Source organism: Urocampus carinirostris, chromosome 8, assembly GCF_059441175.1.
Source record: "Urocampus carinirostris isolate Australia breed hairy pipefish chromosome 8, RoL_Ucar_1.0, whole genome shotgun sequence".
Taxonomy (NCBI): Eukaryota; Metazoa; Chordata; class Actinopteri; order Syngnathiformes; family Syngnathidae; genus Urocampus; species Urocampus carinirostris.
In genome coordinates this window covers 27,754,133-27,777,293 of record NC_142356.1, presented here as the reverse complement: position 1 = coordinate 27,777,293, position 23,161 = coordinate 27,754,133, and the positions used below count along the sequence as shown (strand labels likewise).

General features: G+C 40.0%; 1 protein-coding gene across 1 annotated transcript in view; it reads left to right on the top strand.

Annotated features, from left to right (window-relative positions):
- Positions 1-23,161, top strand: part of cacna1ib (calcium voltage-gated channel subunit alpha1 Ib) — a 142,158-nt gene that overhangs the window by 28,911 nt on the left and 90,086 nt on the right. The window contains exons 5-9 of the mRNA XM_088342921.1: positions 1,031-1,190; positions 5,852-6,194; positions 7,672-7,764; positions 15,171-15,507; positions 17,626-17,921. Of these exons, the coding sequence (XP_088199047.1) occupies positions 1,031-1,190; positions 5,852-6,194; positions 7,672-7,764; positions 15,171-15,507; positions 17,626-17,921 (1,229 nt within the window). The remainder of the gene's footprint in view (positions 1-1,030; positions 1,191-5,851; positions 6,195-7,671; positions 7,765-15,170; positions 15,508-17,625; positions 17,922-23,161) is intronic.

Here is a 23,161-nt window from a genome sequence, read left to right as displayed (position 1 = left end):
CTCCTACGCAACAACAGAAGAAGAAAATTAGCACAGGAGGAGGAGAGAAAGACCACAGCAGCAGAGGTTTAGTTGGGAGGAGTAGGAGAAGGATGGAGGTGAGGAACAGATAAAGCAGCACCAGCATCAGTGATAGAGCAGAGTGAAGAGGAAGAAGATCAGACAGCAGCCTAACACAGTACACCATATGCCTGATTGATACATATGCAGTAAAAGACAGTTGTTGTGGAACTAAAAATGTTAAAATCTTAAACAACCTTTTAGTTTTGGTGTGCCACCCCATGATTTCAAGTATCCCCATCTGGCTACCCCTATGAAAATTTTCTGGAGGCCGAACAGTCTATGATGAATCAGATCCTTCTTGGATTCCTGGTCTGGGTATCTCGCCACACTGATCATTTCCAAACGTCCAAGGAATCGAATAATTTTCCAGGGAGGAAAAAAGCAACCTCGCCAAAACTCGCCTGAATCGGGTTTTTCATCCTTTAAGAATCTCAGGGTGGAGTCAAAATGAGGAAAAACTGAGATTTGCTTTTTTAGGCAATGTCTTTCCAATAATTTCTCTTAATTATCTCAGGTCCTGTCTTTATGGCGTCTTATGTCGAGCAATGACAGAAGACGTGCTATCGGTTCCTGCTATGATGTCTTTTTTAAAAAAAAAAAACTTTATTGAAACAAGGAATAAAAAAGTAATTGCTTGCAGATTAAAATAATTTATTTTATTTGATAATTCACTTATATGGTCAAATATTTACTACAATGTGTTCCCTATCTAATTGTGGTATCCTATTTAAAATAATTTATTTTATTTGATAATTCACTTATATGGTCAAATATTTACTACAATGTGTTCCCTATCTAATTGTGGTATCCTATTTGAATACTGAATTTTAATCTTAATTAGTAACTCATTTCTAACTCACTTTTGAAGTGGAGTTACAAACATTTGGGTGAAACTTACTTCTGTGGTTTCTTGAGAATTCTTATTATTTTTCAGTCTTCTTATGATGCATATTTATGTGTTGTGTAGGCATGCGCATCCTGGTGAATCTGCTTCTGGACACGCTGCCCATGCTGGGCAACGTGCTGCTGCTGTGCTTCTTCGTCTTCTTCATCTTTGGCATCATCGGGGTGCAGTTGTGGGCAGGGCTACTGAGAAACCGTTGCTACCCGGAGGATAACTTTACGCTGTGAGTGTGTGCAAAGGGGAAACGGCTGGCTGACAATGAAAAAAAAACAACTAATTTCAGAGGGTCAAAACATTGCCATGGCAACCAATTTAAAGATTAAGATCTTGCACAAGTGCAATTGTATGACGACCTGACCCACCTGACTTCTTTCACACGCGCACAAATACACACGATATCCAGCTTTTCAACAGTCATTATCAGGTAACGCCAGACCAATTACCGTAATCATTTTTTTCCAATATGATTCTACCATAGAAGATGATGAAAACACCAAAGGCTTGCATTCTAGTATTGTAAAACAAGGTTGTAAAGACACTTTCAAGGTTGTAGCAGATAAACACAAAATTTAGTGGGAGTTGTTTTTTTCAAGGAATCTTTTGAAAAATTAAATATCAAAGTGTCTTCTCTGGTTTCAGAGGTTTTTCTATGTTGGGCACCTTAATTTTGAAATTGGTGACAAAGTTGGTCAACAGGCTAGATAGTTTATGTGATTGTGAGCTACTAGAATATTTAAAAAAAACTAATGGTTATGGGACACAACATTATTCCATTCTGAGATAGTGGATTGTAAGGTGAACTTGTCATATAGCTGAGAGTAGAAACCTATGAATTAGCTAATGCGTAGCAAAACCCCCATACTCTAGGTAAAAACCTTAAAACAATGTATGCCTTTCAAACATTAGTAACACAATAGTGTATCGTGGGTGATTAGATAGTTTCATTGAAACTCAAACCTGAATTTTGAACCTGCAAGGAGAACAGCAGAGGACTGTACTCAAACCCTCAAGATCCTAAATTCCTGTTCGTTCTAAAGGTTCACTCCAAAGCACTTTCTTTTTATCAAATCTCCTAGGTAACAAAATGCAGATCTGCCCCAAAGGGTGTGTATTTAAAAAAAAACAACAACAACATCATTGGCCAATAATGTAAACAGTGCATCATATTACAATTAACTACCAACAGTGATGATTAATAGTTGAATTGGCAAATAACCCTTGCATCCTATACAATCTCCTTTGAAGGTGTTCAATATTAAAACAGAAACGAGCAGAATAAACTGATCATTTTCCCCATTTCCATTTAACAAAGACGAAAAAAAAAAATGTTATTATAAGCAGTACTGGATACTAGTGAGATCGAATACACAACTACAGCAAAAAAGAAAAAGTCTTCCTTAAGTCCCTATCAACAATGGGCCAAAAACAAAATAAATGTACAAGTAAAGGACAACATGCAAATCCATTTAGAATAGAATATGCCTTTATTGTCATTGTTACAACATGGGATATGCTGTGACAACGAAATTGGACGACTTTGGTGTAACGTGACATGGGATGGTACATTGGAGTCAGTAGTTGGATGCAGAGGTGGGAGGAGACGGTGGATTAAATCGAAAACGTATTCAAAAACTTCCACTTGAGAGGATTGGCATGACCTCTGAAAATGTTGATGCTTTAATTGCCTCCTTTTTTAAAATCAAAAAATATTGTTTACGCTCATATTCCCCAGCAGGGTTAATGGTACATATTTCTTCCTTGTATTTCTATCTTATCTCAAGCTTTGTTTCCATTGTTATAGTCTTCTTGCTTCTATACCACCACTTTAAGTCTTGGTACCCAATGAAAAATAAACACACGTTTGTTACATGAGATTCTGAACTGAACGGAGAGACAGAAGGGGATTATCTTAGTAGTGAGTTGAGCCAGTAGCATATTGAAGATCCATCCATCCATCCATTATCTGCACTGCTTATCCTCAGTAGGGTCGCGGGGATGCTGGAGCCCATCCCAGCTATCTTCGGGCAGTGGATACCCTGAACTGGTTGCCAGCCAATCGCACACAGGGATAGACAACTCACTCGCTCATTCACACCTACGGACAATTTTGACCGGCCGATTAACCTAACATGTTTGTTTCTGGAATGAGGGAGGAAACCGGCGTGCCCGGAGGAAGCCCACGCAAGCACGGATAGAACATGCAAACTCTACACAGGAGGTTCAATTTCATGACCTCAGAACTGTGCCGCACACGCACTAACCACTCCGCCGCCGTGCTGCCCGCATATTAAAGATGCCGTGACATAAACCAATAGCTTATCAGCATTTCACATGAGGTTGATGCCTAGCAGGTATCTTAGAAACATATGAGGGACTCGGCTCACAGTCATATGCACCAACTAGGAGTAACCCAGGAGTACGACGCACTTACAATTTCGAGAAGGGGCCCTTCGTTCAAGAACTGGGCTTCGTTTTGTCCTGACAATGAAAATGAAATTAATGCAACGCCTCAATGAGTCCATGCTAAAACGTCATTAGAGGAGGTTTGTCTTCTTTATATGGTTGCTTTCTCCTTTGTCAGTCTGATCACTGCTTGGGTTAACTAGATCCCATAACAATTTACCTCCCAAAAATGTTTTTTTTTAGTCATTGAAAAAAACTACTTGCATATGATTGTACCTGTTGTCAGTTCTGAGCATGTTGCTGAGAATGCAGTGTGAATTTATGGGTCTATGTAAGTGCTAATCTGTAAAGAATGTGCTATTAACGTTATATAATTTGATTGCTTTATTATTATTATTAATATTATTATTATTTATAATAACAATATTAATATTTGTATTATTGTTATCATCATTGAAGAATGGACTCCATACTTGATTATTATTTTTGTACTTAGTACGATATTTAAATTCATGTTTTCTAGTAGAATAATAAATTAATACTTCCCTTTAAAAAACATAGTTACTTATGATGATAGCTTGTCTATTTTAGTAAGAGAGAATCTTGTATTAAAGCAATACTTACAGTTTCACTTCTTTTATTCTTAAAATTTTAAAAATGTAATAAATAAATGATATCCTTAAGGATATCATAATTTAATTCAATAAGTATGTTTACATTAAATCAGGAAAAAAATAGAGAAAACATGCTTAAAACATGGAAAAGGGGGCTCGTGTGGTGCATGGCAGAACATTTTGCTCCATTTCTTAATGTTTTTTCCTTTACCATATTTTCCTTTTTTATTTTTTAAGGAAAATAGGAACATCATAAATTAAAACAAGCAAATCTATCTGTTACAATAAATTAGCTCGATGTAAATATATAATTATTTCATTTTATTTATCATTTTATTTATTGCAAAAAAACGAAAAAGAAGAATTGCAAAAGGAATAAGGATTAAAATCTCAAGGATGATTGCAGGATTTATTTTTTCCTGAGTCAAAAAAATGAGAAATTATATCCCTTTAACAGTTAATTGTTCTTATTTTAGAGTATTTTTCTTATCTTACTACAGAAATGAAACACATAAAAAAAAACATAACACTTCAAAAAAATTTGCAGTAAAGAAATCGGGAACATCACAACTCATACGTTTTTTTTTTTTTTTGTTGTTTTTTTTTTATTGTTTTACCTCGTACTCAAGGTACTTAAGCTTAAACAATTAAGCCCAACAGCCCAAATCCCCCCCAAAAATAACTTTATTTGAGGGACTGGGCCGAAAGAAAACCCATATTTATTTGTAAGGACTCGGCAGAAGGAAGGTTGATTTTGGCCGCCCACGCACCCTCACTGTGCACCACCTTCTCTGGGTAGGTCTTGCATGCTGCGCTGCGCGAGAGCGGGACGGAATCCATCAAGTGGATCCTCCAAAAAGAAAAGTAAACCAAGAACATTGATTGACTGGTGTGTCATAAATTCCCGATTTATGAATGAATCTTGTTCATGTTGGAACCAACATGGCATCGCATACAACTGGATTTCAATAACATGTCGCAAAATGTTGTCGTCTCTGCCGGACACCAGCAGTGGCGCTCATTTTTCAATTAATAGAAACATCTACTGGTAGTAAACAACACTAACATTCAATCCCACCACAAAGTGAATAGTATAAAAAAAAAAGTCAGAGAAACCTGGCCTGACCGAAACTGAATGTAATGATGGCCTAAGGCTAAGTTCACACTGCTAAATGTAATGGTCGAATCCATTTTTTCTGAAACCAGATGTTTTCTTTTGAGATTGTTCACTATTCCAACTAAATAAAACTTGTATTTGATCTCCTGTGTGAAATGCACAAGTGTTTCGCATGCACAGAAGAGGACGTCACATGCCATTAATCGCCCCTTTCTCTCGAAAAAAAAAAAACAACCCCCCCCTGCAATTTTGATAAAATCCCTCACGTTGGGCCTGGACAGAGTTCTCCCCGCAAGTATAATTTACATCCAAAACCTTGCTTTCCCTCATTGAATGCAATATGTGTTTGCATATGCCATTGTTGTTGATTTGTCTGCTTCCTCCCGCCTGGTTGAACGCAGAGTAGTAACATCTGCCACTTATCAATTTTGTACAGGTCGCATGAACGCATCTTGATCAATCACACTGCAGTCACATTCTAAAAGATCAAATATGTATCTGATTTAGGACCACATATGAAAGTGGCCTAGGTCAGGTGTGAAAAAATCGGATATGTGCCAACTTTCACGGATTGGATACAAGTTGCGTTCAAGAAAGAAAATCAAATTTTCCTCTTGCCTTTCCTCTAACTCAGACCACCACTAACATAAAGATCTAATGACAAACTGTCTGACAAAGCTTTTCTACAAAGATGAAAACTGTCAATGTACTGTTGTACTTAGTCGTGTTTGGCCGCCTGCTTTCTCTCAGGATGTCAGGCGTCCGCCTCCCTCGGCCGTACTACATGGCGGACGAGGACGACGAGCGTCCGTTTATCTGTTCGCTGCCGATGGATAACGGCATCATGTCTTGCCGGGACATTCCATCACGGCGCGAAGGAGGACGCGCCTGCTGCCTGGACAAGGACGACGTGCTCTACCGCCGCTCGCTCGGTCTCAGCGACGAACACACGCCCAACGGCAGCGCCGCGGCAACAGGCCTGTGCGTCAACTGGAACCAGTACTACACCAGGTGCCAGACTGGTTTCAGCAACCCGCACAAGGGAGCCATCAACTTTGACAACATCGCCTACGCCTGGATTGTCATCTTCCAGGTAAAGCAAGATTGAGGGTGATCATGCCTCACGTTGCATCCATTTGTTGTCATTTCTAAATATTTTATATTTAAATCAAAGGCAAAGCATATGAAAATACCAGAGATCTGACATTTCCAAAGGGTGTCCAAAATGTTCTTTTTTACCTTGGATACTGAGATTATCTTTTGCATTTTGCACGTCTATGCACCGTGCAAGCGTTTGAGTGTCTTTATTTAAATGAAATTAAATTAAATGATCTGCAATTATATAGCGCTTTTCAAGTCAATGACTTCCCAAAGCGCTTTACAATGTGCTTCACATTTCCCAATAGCGGCCGTGCAGACATGTAAGGCGCTAACATGCTTATTGGGGGTATTAGGGGTTCAGTGTCTTACCCAAGGACACTTCGACATGTAACATGGAGGAGCAGGGATTCAAACTGCGATCTCTTGATCCCACGAGCGCTCTACCTACTGAGCTGCTGCCGCCTGCAGTAAACAGATGTTCTGCATAGAGACTGGCTCAGATTTCGAAACATTACTTAGTTACATTTTGAATCTCTACTGTGATTGGTCAGACTTGTATTTAAATGTATTATTCTGTGATTCGACAAGGCAAGGGGGTGGTGGCACTTCAGCTGTTATACCAACCACCAGAGTTAGTTGGATGCTGGAGACTGCAGAAAAGTTGTTTTTTTTTTACCAAAGAAAAAACGCTATCAGCAATTTTGGCAACCGACTCCCAACACGATTCCGGTTCTGAAACGTCAGAACATGGGTTGTCAGGGGAATGTCGCTTGATCAGAGGACGGTGTAATAATAGTGTGTAATAATAGTCTGTGGTTTGCAATTGCCTGTGCAGCTCTTTGAGAATCTTTGTGATTAAGGGCTATACAAATAAAAATGACTTGACTTGATCATCAGCCTAATGCTAAGAACTCCATGTGTTTAGATCGCTCTGATTCCATTGAACCTTTTAAATGATTTAGAGTGAACAAATATGTTCTAAAATAACTTAATTATCACATTCAAAATACTTCTAAATTTGTTGTAAAATGTATTTGATGAACGATATGTATTTTTTTACGACCACATGGGTTAAATGAGCTGTACGGAATTCAGAGCTTTTTTCCTCGCAAAGATCTACCTGACAAGATTTTGGGTATTGTGGATACTTTTGGGCAAGTCTTAGGATTGATGACTCACAAGGCCAGTTGGAATCACCACCATTTTAACGGATATCTTCTGAAAAAAAAAAAAAAGCTCCTTGCTATTGTTGTTATGAAATCCCTTTATTTTTTTGGTCTTTTTGCTCGGGGCCGTTTGCGCCTGCGCCTAATTTAATAATACACTTGTAACTTTGGACTCAGTTGGGCATTGTTAACACATGACAATAGAGAAAATATTTTACTTTCATTTTGTTTAAGGACACTTCAAATGATGCACCCAACCTTTATGATTATATTAATGTGAGTTAATTTTTGTTTTGTGTGCAGGTGATCACACTGGAGGGCTGGGTGGAGATCATGTACTATGTAATGGATGCACACTCGTTCTACAACTTCATCTACTTCATCCTGCTTATCATCGTGAGTTGAAGCAGTTAAAATATGATATTACAGCTTAATTTAAAAAATAAGAATACTATTTGTTCCACTGGTAGATAACTGTGCCAATGTAGTTGTTTCTAAATATAAAGATATCCGAGGGGCCAAAATGTAATTTTATCTGATTCAAAAAGGGGGCACCATGTTGGTTGATACAGATGATAAAACTCAATGATCATCATAACAACATTTTTTCTAAATGAAGCTACAATTCTATGTACATCCATGGTTCATTGATTTAATGAGAGTAAGCAGGTTTCCATTATAAAAGTTATACGGTAATGGGAAAATGGCATTAAATTCAATTTGATTATTTCTTACGTGGGTGAAATGAAAAGAAAGAAAAAAAAATGAAGAAGACTATGCTAATGGGTGTATTAAGGCCTAATTAACTTTCTTTGCCCGAAGCAGCAACAGACTGATTGTTTTTTTGCACACCATACCTCTCAAAGAGTTTGCTGACCACTGAAATGATCACGTCGCTTCAAGGTCCGGGTGTCCACGGAGAGGTGGATAAGTTATGTTTATTCTTTGTCGCCAAGGCACATTGGTGGCCATGGTGCAAAACACCATTTCAAGAGGTCGTTGCTTTGACCTTATGTTTGTGGCCCTTTTTTCAGAGTTTTGTCTTGCACTTAGTGGGTTAATGGCATACGAGTAAGGCTGCTGATTGTGTAGTGACCTTGGATGGTGAGTATGGCTGAATGCGGACAGTAATAAGAGACTACCCAAAAGGGCCAAAGGGACCTAGGCAGTACCCTGAGGCTTCGTCCGAACCAACGTGTATTCAGCCTGCAATGGGCGTTGAAAGTTATACTCAAAATCAACTTTTCTCTTCGCCCTTGTAAGGGGCTGGCATCAAGAAGCCTTAAACTTGATTGTCGCAGGGATGATTTAAGGTAATCTAGTGAGAGCTTCATCATGAGATAACGTGCTGAATTATTGGTAGTGTAGGGTGTGAAGCGAATGGGAAGCCCAAATAAAATGATCGAATGTTAAACAATTTTACAATGACAATTATGGTCTTGTGAACCTTCTGAAAAGTGAACAAATATATTCCAATTTGATTTGATAGGTAAAGAAATATTTTCATTATGAACAAAAGGCAAATGTCCTTGGTATAAAAATCTTCATTACATGAAGGTGGCCTTGGGGGTAGGGCCCCTGCCCCAAGACTGGGAGGTCGCTGGTTCGAGCTTTGGCCAAGTTATAACTAAGACATACAACATTGGTACCCGCAGGGTTGGGTGGGGTTACTTTAACTTGATTACTTTTAATTACTTTTGGATTACTCCAATACCAAATATGCTAATAAAAACAAAATAAACTAAATATGATTAAAATTACTAAATTTTGTGCAGGCTTGGGGAGTAACGGAATACATGGAACGGCAAAAATGATGTTTGGATTTATCTTCATTTTGTTTCTGTCGCATTTTATGTTAGTTTTGCCGGAGATCAAAGAGATCAAAGCCAGGAGAGAAAGCTTACCATGTATTGTGAGTCATAACTGTATTCATATTTAGTTTCTTTTGTCTTATTTTAGCATATTTGGTATTGGAGTAATCCAAAAGTAATTGAAAGTAATCAAGTTAAAGTAACCCTACCCAACCCTGGGTACCCGTTGCCTCCTTGCTTGACTCTCGGCATATAGAGGTTGCAATTGAGGTTTAAGTCCCCAAAGACTCCCAACGAAATGTTCCAACACATCAGTTGGGTCGAGCGAGGGGCCTGGGAATCCCCACCTCTGTATCATTTGCCCAGAAAGAGACAAATATGTATGTTCTTAATTCCAGGCACCCCCACTAGGGGGACAAGGCTCCGGTACATACATATATCTTTATCCTGTGTTTTATATCCTATAAAAAATGGGATAAAATCACTTAAAAAAAACAGCAATTTTCATTCACAAAACTTTAATGGAATAAAGTGCATGGTGAAGTGACGTAAAGTGAAAACAATAAACAATTCCTGGTTTGTGATACCATAATGAATCAACATCATCTCAGGGCCTGACTAAAACCTTATTGGGAGCCGGCTGTGGCTCCCAGGCCTTTGATATAAGTAGGAATTCTTGTTTGAGCATTATCATCATACAGTCGGGCCATTCGAGGAAAGTTATATGAAATAAATTTGTGTTTAAAAAATATGATTCAGGGTTACGGTAAAGCCCCATGAACACATGGCGGCAACAGCACGCAATGCCACTCTCGACCGACATTTTACTTTTGTCGTCAGACGTGAGGGGGCACTTTTTGGAGTTAAAAAAAAAGCACAGTTTGATAAGGTTGGCGTTCGGTCGCCAAATTCCTTTAGTGTGCATGACACTGAGTAAAACAGCAAGCTGCCCTTTAACACAATGCACACGCTGTAAATACAAAACACCACGATGAGATCTGAAAACCTGTATGACGTCCTTTGAGAGAAATGTTCTCACATGATCACATGGTTTCGGTCACCATGTCGATTGCGTTTTTTGCCAACATTATTCACATAGAACATCGAAGGAACAAATTGGACATTTGATGGTTCTTCATTAAACATTGATTACTTGCTCACATTATTTCAACTTTTCAGTGTGTATACATTTGTTTATTGAATAGCAGTGTAAAGTTATCCATCCAAAATGCTACAGTTTTCCTTCCACATCATCAGAGTCATTGTCATAAATTATTTAATCCTTGGGAACGATGATAAGTAAATACAATTTGGTTTTTTACAACAGCAATCACCACCAATGATAAAAACACAAAAAGACGACTTTGGACATCTGTATTGCATTCTGGCACTATTCTCTTCACTAAGGTTGTCCTGGCGCTGTTGTCTAAAAATATAGGGATGCCATTTTACATGACGCAGCCCTCATTCGCATTTTTTTTTGCAGAAAGTGAACATGTGTTCCGATTGGTAATAGCTATCCAAATCTGGTAGTCGCTATTTTGAATTATGACGTGATTTAAAAACACAAACAACATGTCGTTGGTAGCATTCTGCTGCTAAAGGTGTCAAGGCCATATTCCCCAAGCGTTTGGCAACAGGCTTTAAAAATGAGTCTTCATGTCCGTATTCGGTATTCTTAAGTAGCACAGTCCGTTTTTTCTCCTTTTTTGATGCTCCTAAACCAACATGCTTGAGGTATCTGATCATGAACATAGTTGCATGCGATTCATCACTTAAAAGAGTAGAGAACCAAAGCAAAGTAAATGTGCTTTCTCTGTTAACTGGCATGAGGATGAAAAAAAAAGGGAAACGACTTTTGGCCTCCAAGTTGCAGTTTTTCTTCACTTGTTGGTTGTTTTTTGTTTTATATTTTTAGTTTTCTTAATATTGTTAAAGATTGTGCCTGAGGTCAGCACACCCGGTGCTATTGGATATAGCAAGGGCTAAGAAGAGTTGAGTGAAGGGATAAAACCCTTTCCCTTGCCGGTCTGCTCTTGATTAATTGCACTACTGAATCAACTTCAGCTCCCTTCAATCCTTTCACTATACTGTATCTATAGGTGGCATGCTAATGAGTTTTGAGGCAAAGGCAAACCCAGGAATTGTAGAAACTGGTTTGGAATGCTGTTGAGGAAAAAAATGATGAAATGGCCTTGAAAATGGATGGAGGGGGGCAGTGGGAGATGAAAGGTGGGAAGCAGGACGGCGATGATGAACACGAGTGGTGATGGATGGCTGACTGGTAAGAAAGGACGCCGGGAAAGAGATGGACCAAAAGGACCCACTCACATAACTTTGATCTTTAAGCGGAACACTTTAAAAGGAAAATAATCTTAACGAAACTCCGACAGGCTAATCACCTTCGCTCACTTTGATGCATGTCTTGTGTATGCCAATTTTTTCCGCTATTAAGTCCAAACAAGAAGGATCGTGTTCGTGCTTCAACCGTGGGAATAGTTAGCCAGCCCTTATCCGATTAGCCTTTAAAAGCAATTAAAGAGCTCCAAAGGCGTTGGGCCTCTTGGCAAATACAAAGACCGCAGAGAAATATGGCACTGAAAAAACCCTGAATAAGGCTTCGATAAAAGTATTGGGACACTGACATAGTAGAAAATCATGTAAAATACGTTAAATTATATATTTTTCCGATTTTACTAGAAAAAAACAGGGCATTAAATTCAATTTGATTATTTCTTACTATAGTTACAAACATACTATAAATGTATATTAACTCTGAAAACATGTTAAAACTATCTAAAAAAACAAAACAACTAAATGCGTAAACAATTTTCTAACAAAAACAAAAAGAATAAAAACATGCCAGATAGTTTTGCTTACCCTGAGATCTAGAATAAGAACATATTTAACAAAAAGAAACAAAATATAATAATCAAATGGACAAAATGTTTTGCCTTTTTTCTCAATATATGGATCATCTTTTGTATCCAAACGTGTTAAACATTATACTATAAACATAACAATAACAATAATAATTCATAATAACAATAGTATTATCATTATTATTATTATTATAATTTATGATAACACTTAAAGAAAACAAAAGTAAATTTCAGTGGGAAAAGGACATTTTCAGGGACTTGGTTTAGTTTTGTTTACAGTGTGTTGTCACGTGGCGTGGTGGAACTGGAAGGGGTGACCGGACCAGAATGGAGGCAGGAGGCAGGAAGGGAGAACTCAATTGCGTGACGATCCATAAGTTTTATTTAACAAAATAAAAGTTGTCCAAAACTCCGGGACCAAAACAGAACAATACAGAGTTCCTCCGGCACGAACTCAACAGGACAAGGCATAACAGACGGAAAATGTTTAAACCTAAAACAGGACAAGGCATAACAGACCTGGGATTGTGTAGTGAGCCAGCGCCCGCCAAACCCAAAATCCAGCCTTAAATAGCAGACCAGCAATCAGCTGATCTGCTGCAGCTGAGTTCGGGGGCGCGGCAGACTGGTAGCCATGGCGACCGTGACATGTGTGATAAGATCATTTTGTTTTAGTTGTGTTAGAAAAAAATATCTGCATGCATCAGATAAGGGTACAAGAAATAAAAGAATTTTGAAGTTCCAAGGAGAACAGGAAAGGACTGTACAAACAACCTCTAGATGCAACACTCTAATCTGTTGTTAAAATCCTCTCCTGAACCCCTTATTTTTATTAAAATTTCTAGCTTACAAATAGAAGGGTGTGGAATATCAAAGAACAGAGCAAAAAGCAATGGCCAATATTGAAAACTATCCGGAACCAATCAACGAAAATGGCTACATTTATGGAGTCCCTCAGCGTGTGGAACATTTTGCAACATATTTGCACAATTGTGAACACTGCCCGTTCTGCGCCTAACTGCAAAAACAAATTCTGTTTGGCTATACCTTTAATCTGCACATGTCATATAATCTTCTTTAGGTTTTGTGCTGATTTAATTGTGTTAATGTTCTCAAACAAAACAGATTTTTATATATTTGTAGCTTTTATTCTGTGTTTTGATTCATTTTTGATTTTTAATCATTCACAAATAGGCTTCACTCCTTGAGTTTGCCCCCATACCCTTCTTACTGTTTGTTTTTTGTTTTGTTCACTATCTTGATTGACTCCCCGACGCTTGCGGGTCCCAGCATCTTCACCATGACAAATCATATTCATGATATTACACTGCTGGAGGTGAGAAAACACTACAAGGTTTTCTGTCAAATCATTAGTCGACGCACAGTAACACACACACACATACTTCCACACGGAGCAAAACACTGGCAAAGTCACACTGCTAAGTGCCCTCATGTAATAAAGTTGATTACTTTTTGAAAAGTGTATTGATTTATCAGGCAAATATTTGTTGCTTCGCTGGTTTTATTAAAATTACAATTAACACGTTCGGTTTACGGCCTTTGCTACTGAGAGTTCTTAAATGGCAAAAACAATGGAATCATTGATTTTATTTTTGTCATTTTACGATGTATTTTACTTTTGTTTTACTTGTAATGGAAGAATCAAAATCCTTAAATCAGGTAACAAACGCAAAAAGTCCCTTCGTCATCGTCGGGTCAGTTAGGGATTATTTTATTTTCAAGCCCATTAGGCGCAGCATGTTTCAAGGCACACTTTTCATGATTTAGCGACACTTATGGCGCACCAGCTCATTGGGCGCAAGTGCCGAGCCTTAAAACCCCACAGACAATCATACAAGTGTGCGTATTAAACGAAAAAAAGCAGCACGAGCAAAACTGAGTTAGGTTGTGGTTATTTAAGTATTTATCACAATCTAAAACCCCAAATTAACACAATTAAAAAAAAGAGAGAGAGAGCTAGACAAGAGTTTGGTAATTTTTTCTTTCTTTCTATTTTTACCATTAAACCTTATCAAACAAAGCCGTCAAAGTCTTCATGCTCAGTTTCTGACAAGAACAGCTGCGCCAAATCACCATCAAATGATTCGTTTTTACAGTCAGTTTCTGCGACCGTCGAAACGCTTCTGCCACTTGAGCTTTGCTCGATGATCCAGTGCTTGAGTCTTTTTTCCAATTCGGGCAACCTTGCCCTACATCTGCAAAAGCTCAGCTGCATTTTATTTCCTTGTCTGAGCTCATTTTTCAGCTTCCTCCATTTTCGAACCACCGATTCATCAATTTTCTCTTCTATCGCGGCAGCTTGATTCCTGTGTTCCTAAGCTTAGTTCATGGCCAGTTTAAACTGTGCGAGTTAACTGTTCGAGTAAGTGCATCTTTGCAATTTTAGGCGTCAAAACAAACATTTTGTGCATACACTGCAAGCCCAATTCAAACTTTCACAAGGACCTCTGTCATCAGGCGAACTGGGCGATAGGGCGCAGATCACATTCTGAATGAAATCTGAGACATTTATATGCGCCTTGTGGGCGTGAAAAAAAAAAGAAAACTGTACGATTCGTGTAAGTCCACAAGAACGCAATCGCCATGGTGACCGAAACCATGTGATCATGTGACCAGGATCATCCAGTGTTGAAAAGTTTTTAAAACGTTCATGTATCGTTCTTGCAATAACATGTTATTTTGCAAACAAAGTACTATTTATTTTGTTGAAAGCATTGTTTAAATATTGGAGGTATCACAAATGCATAAAAAAGTGAAAGTAAACATTCTCCTTGAAATGCAACATTTCAGATAAAGCTGATTTTCCCAGAGGTTTTCTTGGAAAAAAATATTTTTAAGAAACTGTTTCTAAACAAACAATGGTAAGTTAGAAACTTGCTCTTTTCGAATGTGATATGAGGGTTAAAGCTATGCCTGCAATGCTACAGAATAAAATGTTATGTAGTTCTTAAAAATTGAGTCTGAATGAAACATTTGGCACCAGTTCTTCCCATTTCAGAGAAACGTTTGGCATTGAATGAGTTAAACATACAAAACTATTACCAACTTCGATGCTTAATTTGTGTTTGGTGTGACTTACCCCTTGCAGGTGGGCTCATTCTTCATGATCAACCTGTGCCTGGTGGTGATCGCCACCCAGTTCTCGGAAACCAAACAGCGAGAACACCAGCTGATGCAGGAGCAGCGAGCGAGATGTTCGTCTTCGTCCACGCTGGCAAGCGAACCGGGCGACTGCTACGAGGAACTCTTCCAGCTCCTTTGCCACTTCATCCGCAAGGCCCGCCGACAAGCCCTCGCACTCTTCAACACCCTGCGGGGAAAACCCAGAGGCTTCCGCGGAGTTGGCAGGGGTCGTCGTGCCGATGCCAGGGAAAGAAAGGCCAACGGGAGGGGAGGGCGAAGTGGCTTCAGCAATTTGCCGCCTGGTAAGTCTGATAAAACTGTGTACTATCAGCGAGTTTTAATGAAGATCTGTATCTCCAATGCATGGGTGTCAAACTCATTTGACCTCCGGGGCCACATGGTAGAAAAAAATATTCACGGGAGTCAGACTATTATATTGAATGGCATAGAAAATGTTCCTTAGCTGGAGGGCTGGGGGTCTTTTTAGAGGCTCACAATTAAGTAGTAAATTAGATCTGTAAGATTTGATCATAAATCCATTATTAAGTTTTTTCCCCCCTCAGTGTTCTTTTTTCGTCACTAAGGTTTAATATCTCATAGTGCTTATGAACAGTGTATTTGTTAAAAAAAAAAAGAACAGACAAAAAAACAAAAAAAAAACATTTAATATTAATTTCCATGACAGTTCAAGTTGGGTAACCTCATGCAGACTGTAAAGTGACAAAACTAGCATGTAAAGGATTGATTTACCAATTTGAAAGTATTTTTCCACATTTTATTTATTTTCATTGGCAATGTTTGCCTAAATATAGGAGTTTCTCTGTTAGATTTCATATCTAATATCGAAAGATGCTAAACCTTCTCTAAATTTCTGCAATGACCCCATGGTAATCTCTCTCTCTCTCTCTCTCTCTCTCTCTCTCTCTCTCTCTCTCTCTCTCTCTCTCTCTCTCTCTCTCTCTCTCTCTCTCTCTCTCCCGCTCTTGCTCTCGCTCTCTCTCTCTCTCTCTCTCTCTCTCTCTCTCTCTCTCTCTCTCTCTCTCTCCCGCTCTCGCTCTCGCTCTCTCTCTCTCTCGCTCTCTCTCTCGCTCTCTCTCTCACTCTCTCTCTTTCTCTTTCTCTCTCTCGCTCTCTCTCTCTCTCGCTCTTTCTCTCGCTCTCTCTCGCGCTCTCTCTCGCGCTCTCTCTCGCGCTCTCTCTCGCGGTCTCTCTCTCGCGCTCTCTCTCTCGCGCTCTCTCTCGCGCTCTCTCTCTCTATCTCTCTATCTCTCTATCTCTCTATCTCTCTATCTCTCTATCTCTCTATCTCTCTATCTCTCTATCTCTCTATCTCTCTATCTCTCTTTCTCTCTATCTCTCTCTATCTCTCTCTCTCTCTCTCTCTCTCTCTATATATATATATATATATATATATATATATATATATATATATATATATATAAAATCTTTTTTTTTTTTTTTTTACTGCCCTAAACAGCATGTTGTGCCTTTTATTTTAAGTAAAATAACAATACGATGTGTTTCCGCTATGTCGTCTGGTTGATTAAAGGTGCAGTATGGAATTCGGAACTTTCTTACTCATTGCCGCCATCTCATAGTTTATGTCATCAGTCAATCTCTCCATGCTGTGCTTGCAATTCTGAGATGTGCATAAATAAACTGTTCTATTTCATCGTTTTTGAGGTTGGGGTTGGCGTCTGGACTGTATTTAAACCAGGCCTTTCCTTACATGTTAATGCTACACTAACAAAACTGCACAAGCATTAAATCCCCACCCTCCTCCTCTCTTCATTCTACCTTCCGGATGTGTTCCAACCAGACAGCGAAAAACATAAAACAGATAAGCACTGTGGGGGAAAAAAATATATATTTTTTTTTAACTCGGATTGGGAATTTTAACTCTTACTTAAAAAGATACTCTTTAAGTGAACCTCAAACAATCCACCCCACCTTCATAATTACTTAATCTCATACATAGTCTTTCCTATTGTATATTTGTAGACAATGCCCAACTAAGGTCAAAGAGCCCTTAATATTCATTTCCCACTGCGCCAATGTGCTTTTATCTTACTTTTAGCAAAGCTGTTCCGGCTGAAATGGATGACACAAGTTAGGAAATTGTGGCAAAGAGTAACAAAGTTCTATCATCAGTGGGGTTTCTTTAAATTAAAAAAAAAAAACCTCAAGTTTTAAGGAAGAAAATTTGATGAGAAATTAAGACGTAAAGTTTACCAAGAGAGCCCTGCGACCTGCTGGCGACCAGTTCAGGGTGTCCTCTGCCCATTGCCCGAAGATAGCTGGGATGGGCTCCAGCACCCCTGCGACCCTACTGAGGATAAGCGGTGCAGCTAATGAATGAATGAATGGATACCAAGAGAATGTGTTTTCTATAATATATTTAGAATTTTATCCACAATTAGGACGCCACCATCACAAATCCAATCACGCCACGTCCAGTGAGCCCCCGCCAGTCTCCGACGGTCACACGCCCGCCGCGGGTGAAGACAACGCAGTGGATCGGGCAGGTACGGGTGACTCTGACAAGATGGCAGAAGGCTGGGACGGCGGCCTGGGCGCTGGCGAGCGATGTAGTAAGATCTGGCACGGCACCAGAAGGAAACTGTGGGGCATCGTGGAGAGCAAGTACTTCAACAGAGGCATCATGATTGCCATCCTCATCAACACCATCAGCATGGGCATCGAGCATCACCAGCAGGTGCATACACACATGCACACAAATACACAAATACACATACACGTTTCAAAGCTCCCTCACATCAATGTGTTCTCTTACACCTCTTAACGTCTGCCACACTTTCTTATTCGCTCGCTTATATCTTCAGTCTTCCTGTCCTACTAACACACTTCAAAATGCTCACTACCTGATTGGTTACATTAATGGTTCACTTTTTGGTTGGAGTTGGTGTTTGGGTGGTTTGGAGTATGCCTCCTAACGTATCGGGAGGGGATTCAGAATGTATAGCTCGTGAACCAGATGTAGCTCTTTTAATAAGTACATCCTTTTCACAAGTGCATCTGGCTGGGAGAAAATATAAATGAACATGCAAGTCTTCTCTGTATCATTCTAATTGTTGTATATACAAAGCTGAAGCAACGCAGTAATTGCATGGTTCGGTCCATAATGTGTAGGGCAGAGTTCCAACTACAGTTTACAGTCATGGTGTTAGACCAACAGACACCGTTTTGGCTGTGCGTCCCCATGGGATCCTGTGCATGTGTGTCCACTTTTGAGACACTTTATGATAAAAACCAACAGAACCAACTGTAAACACCAAAAACTCCAGCCAAGCACTCAGAGCAATTTGATTTGGTGAGCGGTATTGGTTGTAGCTTGTAGGTGTCACATAGCTGAAGGTAGATCCATCTGTATCTTTCTCTTCACAGTAACAAGTAACTCTTTTACACAAGACCTCTGGTCACACATTGTTCAAAATGAGCATCAACGATTGTAAGAAACTGCGGGAGGAAGACAATTTTAAAGCCTTGTATTTGTTGATATGGGACACAGGCTGTGGCATTATTATTGTATCACATATATTTTTCAGATTATCAAATGTCACAAAGTGAAATAAAATTCTGAAGAATGTATCCTTTGTCTAGAGAGCGGGTTCAGCAGTTTTGTCGAATTTTGTCTTAAAATATAAAGTATCGTGTGGCTCTCAAGAATAGAAACATCTAAATATCATTAATTCATTGGTTTTGGGTCAAATAGGTTTCATACCCTTGGTTTACGGTAATTCATTTTTTCTAGGTTTTAAGTTTTTCCTTGCCTTGTAGGTTTTAGATCAGGGTATGGTGTAATAGTAGTGTGTAGTTTGCAGTAATATGTGCTCAGCCCTTTGAGATTCCTTGTAATAAAGGGCTATAAAAATAAACTTTGATTTGACTTGACTAGTCTGAAGTTATTAGACAAAACATAGTAGGACGAGTAATTGAACGAACTAGTTGATTCAATTATGACAGTCCTGTTAGGCAGAAACTCCTCAACTTCCGCTCACCCTGACCCGCACCTGTTTGACCTGTTGCCTTCTAGTATGGGCTATGGGTCCCTTAAAACAAGAACTTACAGGCTTAGAAAGAGAGTTCCTTACCCAGCCATTAGTTTGAAAGTGGCTGTATGTCAATTTAGGTGAATTATTAGTGTTTAAGCGGTTCATTGTATTCCTATTGACACACACACAAGTCCTCAATGAAGTTGGAATCATGTGCACGTTTAATATTAATCAACAGAAAGGATTTATGAAAACATGATGTCACGCAATGATGAAAGCTGGTAAGTAAAAGCAAAAATGTTTATTAAAATGGAGATTAAATTGATAAAACATAGAGAAAAGAACAACATAATTGCCAAGTTATTTTGGAGCTTCCAGACAAAGCTGTTTGAAATTTTCCAGGACTACTCTGGATCAATTTATTGTCCCTTTGCAAGTGATATCACGATGCATTTTCTAGCAGAATGAGAGTCATGACGGACGGCAAGAAAGTACTTGAAGGCTTAGCAGTTGAATAGGCAGTTCAGTTGAAAAAAAATACCAACATCCATGAATATAACCAGCACTATTTATCATGGTGATTTATTACTGTGCTGTGGACACGGTTCTGAGCCCGATTTGAAATTGTACCACTTTTGATGAAGACGGAAGACGGCAATGTTTATCTACAGAGGCACAAAAATGATAGGCCTCTCCTGTATTTCCGATCAGTTTTATGTTAAGTAGGAAGGCGTCACGTCAATGCCAATCAATATAATAAGTTAGCTAGTGCTAACTACCTACAGGCTGTATGTTATGTCTTACCGTTGCCAATTCTTATTACGTGAATTAGCTGCTTATATTGTATTAACGATGGATTCAGAACGGTAATCTCCCAATAAACACATGTATTGAAAACTGTTATGTACTATGACACAATGCTTATTACGCCGAAATAAACTGCCAAATTATCAACGGGAAAGGAATGTTCAAAAGATACAACTTCATTTCACCAAAGTATATATTTTCAACATGCTCAAAAGTGATTTATATACCATCTGAAAATGCCCCGTGCTTTACTGTTCCATTACATTCACCCCCAAATTTAGATACAAAGTTGTTTTAGAATCGTTTGTGCTAGGGGGGCATTTTATGGAAGCATAGAAAAGCCTACCAGCTACAAAGAACTGGTTAGCATCCAGACTTTTATAAGCTTTTAGGGGCCGGTCACACAGACATTTGCGGCTGAATCACGGCCAGGAATTTCTGCCTTTGAGGCGGACGTCATTGGAGGCATTAAGATCGCCATTCAGACGAGATACAGCGGTGCTTAACTCGCAGTCGGAAATTCGCGCGCGGGTGGCAGCGCAAAATTATTTGGTGCTGCTCAAGTCTCCAGAGCGCGGGCACACAGCCTTTCACGAGCGTACTGAGGCTGAACCACGGCCAGAAATTTCTGGCCGTGAATCAGATGCTGTTGAGCGCTGTTGGACGTTTAGAGACCGCCATATAGACGAGATAGAGCAGTGCTTTACTCGCGGTCGGAAATTTTCACGTGGTTGGCCGCGTTCAAAACTTTTGAGCTGCTCAAAAGTTTGAGCACGTGTTAAACCGCGTGCCGCACACGTGGTCAACACGAGGAAATGACGCGGAAATGACGCGGAACGACGTGCTCTGGCCGCGGCCAGGGCGTGCTTACACATGGGTAGGACGGGAAATTTCAGCAGGTAATCGTGGGTGGAGCATGGTAATAGCATGTTCTGCGCCTGTATCGCGGTGTTATTACGTGAAATTAGCGTGTTACGCGTGTGTTACGCGTATAAACAGCGCGAAGGCCGAGCACACGTCATTTGTGCTCGTGACGTCAAGGGGGTGAACATGGATCCCCGTCAGCGTAGTTTCTCTTCATTTTGAATAAATCTTTCGGTGCATTCGCAGCCAAACTTTAATTCTGGGACCTTAGCTTAGCCTTTTGGTAGAGAGTAAGAGTCCCGGCTCCTGAGCTTTGTAGCGTATTATGAATTGATCGATAATGGATAATGAATAAAGAAGTTACAACAATCTCCCCTAAACCCCCCCCCACCCCCCCCCCCCCCCTGTCAACGTAGTGTTCTCGTCTTAATCCATATTTATTTCTTGGCATTTCTTCTCAGGACAACAAAATAAAATTGGTGCCATAGCTTGAAATCTTGATCTTAACGGGACTGTGTCTTGTGCGGTTAAGATTGCTACAGCCCGGTGCCGTGATTTGCATCTCCTCGCTAATACAACCACCTTTACCTCGTTTTATCTCACTTTTAAGTAATGTAATGGCGAACATATAACTAAAACCACATCGTCTTGCATTTGTTGGAAATGTAATACAACTTAATCCACTCCGTCTTTGCTTTTGTTGTGAACGTAATCGAACAGTAATGCACACCGTAGATAAAATCCTCCCCCCCATCGCGTGAACGCGCATTCTGCTGCGCTTCCAACGAAAGCGATCGTATTCTTTATAAAACGCTTATTAAAACTATAAAGCGAGATAATTATAACAAGTGGGAGATCCTAGTCTATATAACGCGTTAATTTAAACAATAAAGTGCGATCGTATTCTACAAAATGCGTTTGTTAACGCGGATGAAAAAGTCAAAAGCGATCGCACCAGAATGCGCGTTCACGCGAGGGGGTGGGGGGGTGAGCCTGTTGCGTAGGAGTCGGATTTGGGCACAACACCGGCTCGGGAGCTTTTATACCCGTGGTCCACACGAGAAAATGACGCAGAAATGACGCGATGAGGAAGCGGAACAGTCGCCGGCGTCTTTTTTCCGGCCATACCACAGATGAACAGCGGGTTGGCCAAATTTGCGCATTTTCCATCCCGGGCAACCACGGGCAAAAAAAAAAACGCAAAATTTTAGCCGTGATTCAGCCGCAAACGGCTGTGTGACCGGCCCCTTAGATAAGCATCAGTGTATGGGGTTACTCATTTACAATATAGTGGTACAGATCATGTGGACTGAAGTCAGGCAGACAGGTGGATTTAGTTAGATTTGTATATATGTCATGAGTAAGGGCCCGGTCACACAGCCGTTTGCGTCTGAATCACGGCCAGAAATTTCTGCCTGTGAAGCAGACGCTGTTGGACGCTTTGAGATCGCCATACAGACGAGATACAGCAGTGCTTTACACGCGGTCGGAAATTCACACGCGGTTGGCCGCGCGAAAAAGTTTCGCGCTGCTCAAAACTTTAGGGCCCGGTCACCAAGCCTTTCACGGGCGTATCGAGGCTGAATCACGGCCAGAAATTCTTGCCAGTGAAGCAGACGCTGTTGGACGCTTTGAGATCGCCATATAGACGAGATACAGCAGTGCTTTACACGCGGTCGGAAATTCACACGCGGTTGGCCGCGCAAAAAAGTTTTGCGCTGCTCAAAACTTTAGACCACGTGTTAACCGCGGGCAGCACACGAGGTAATGATGCGGAAATGACGCGGAACGACATGCTCTGGCTGGTTACACATGGGTAGGACGCGAAATTTCAGCGGGTAATCGTGGGTGGAGCACGGTCATAGCATGTTCTGCGCCTGTATTGCGGTGTTATTACGTGAAATTAGCGTGTTACGCGTGTGACGGTCAAATATATACAGCGCGATTTGCCGAGCACACGTCAGTTGCGCTCGAGACGTCAAGGGGTGGACATGGATCCCCGTCACCGTAGTGACCTCGTCTTAATCCATTTTTATTTCTTGACATTTCTTTTCATTTCATAACAAGATAATAAAATAAAAATGAAAAACTATTACAATAATAACATATTAGCTTCTTCGGTGCCATAGCTTGAAATCTTGATCTTCACGGGACTGTGTCTTGAGCGGTTAGGATTTCTACAGCCCGGTGTTATGCCGAGAAATGCATCCCTGCCGAGATTTGCATCCCCTCGCTACTACAACCGCTTTTACCTCGTTTTATCTCACTTTTA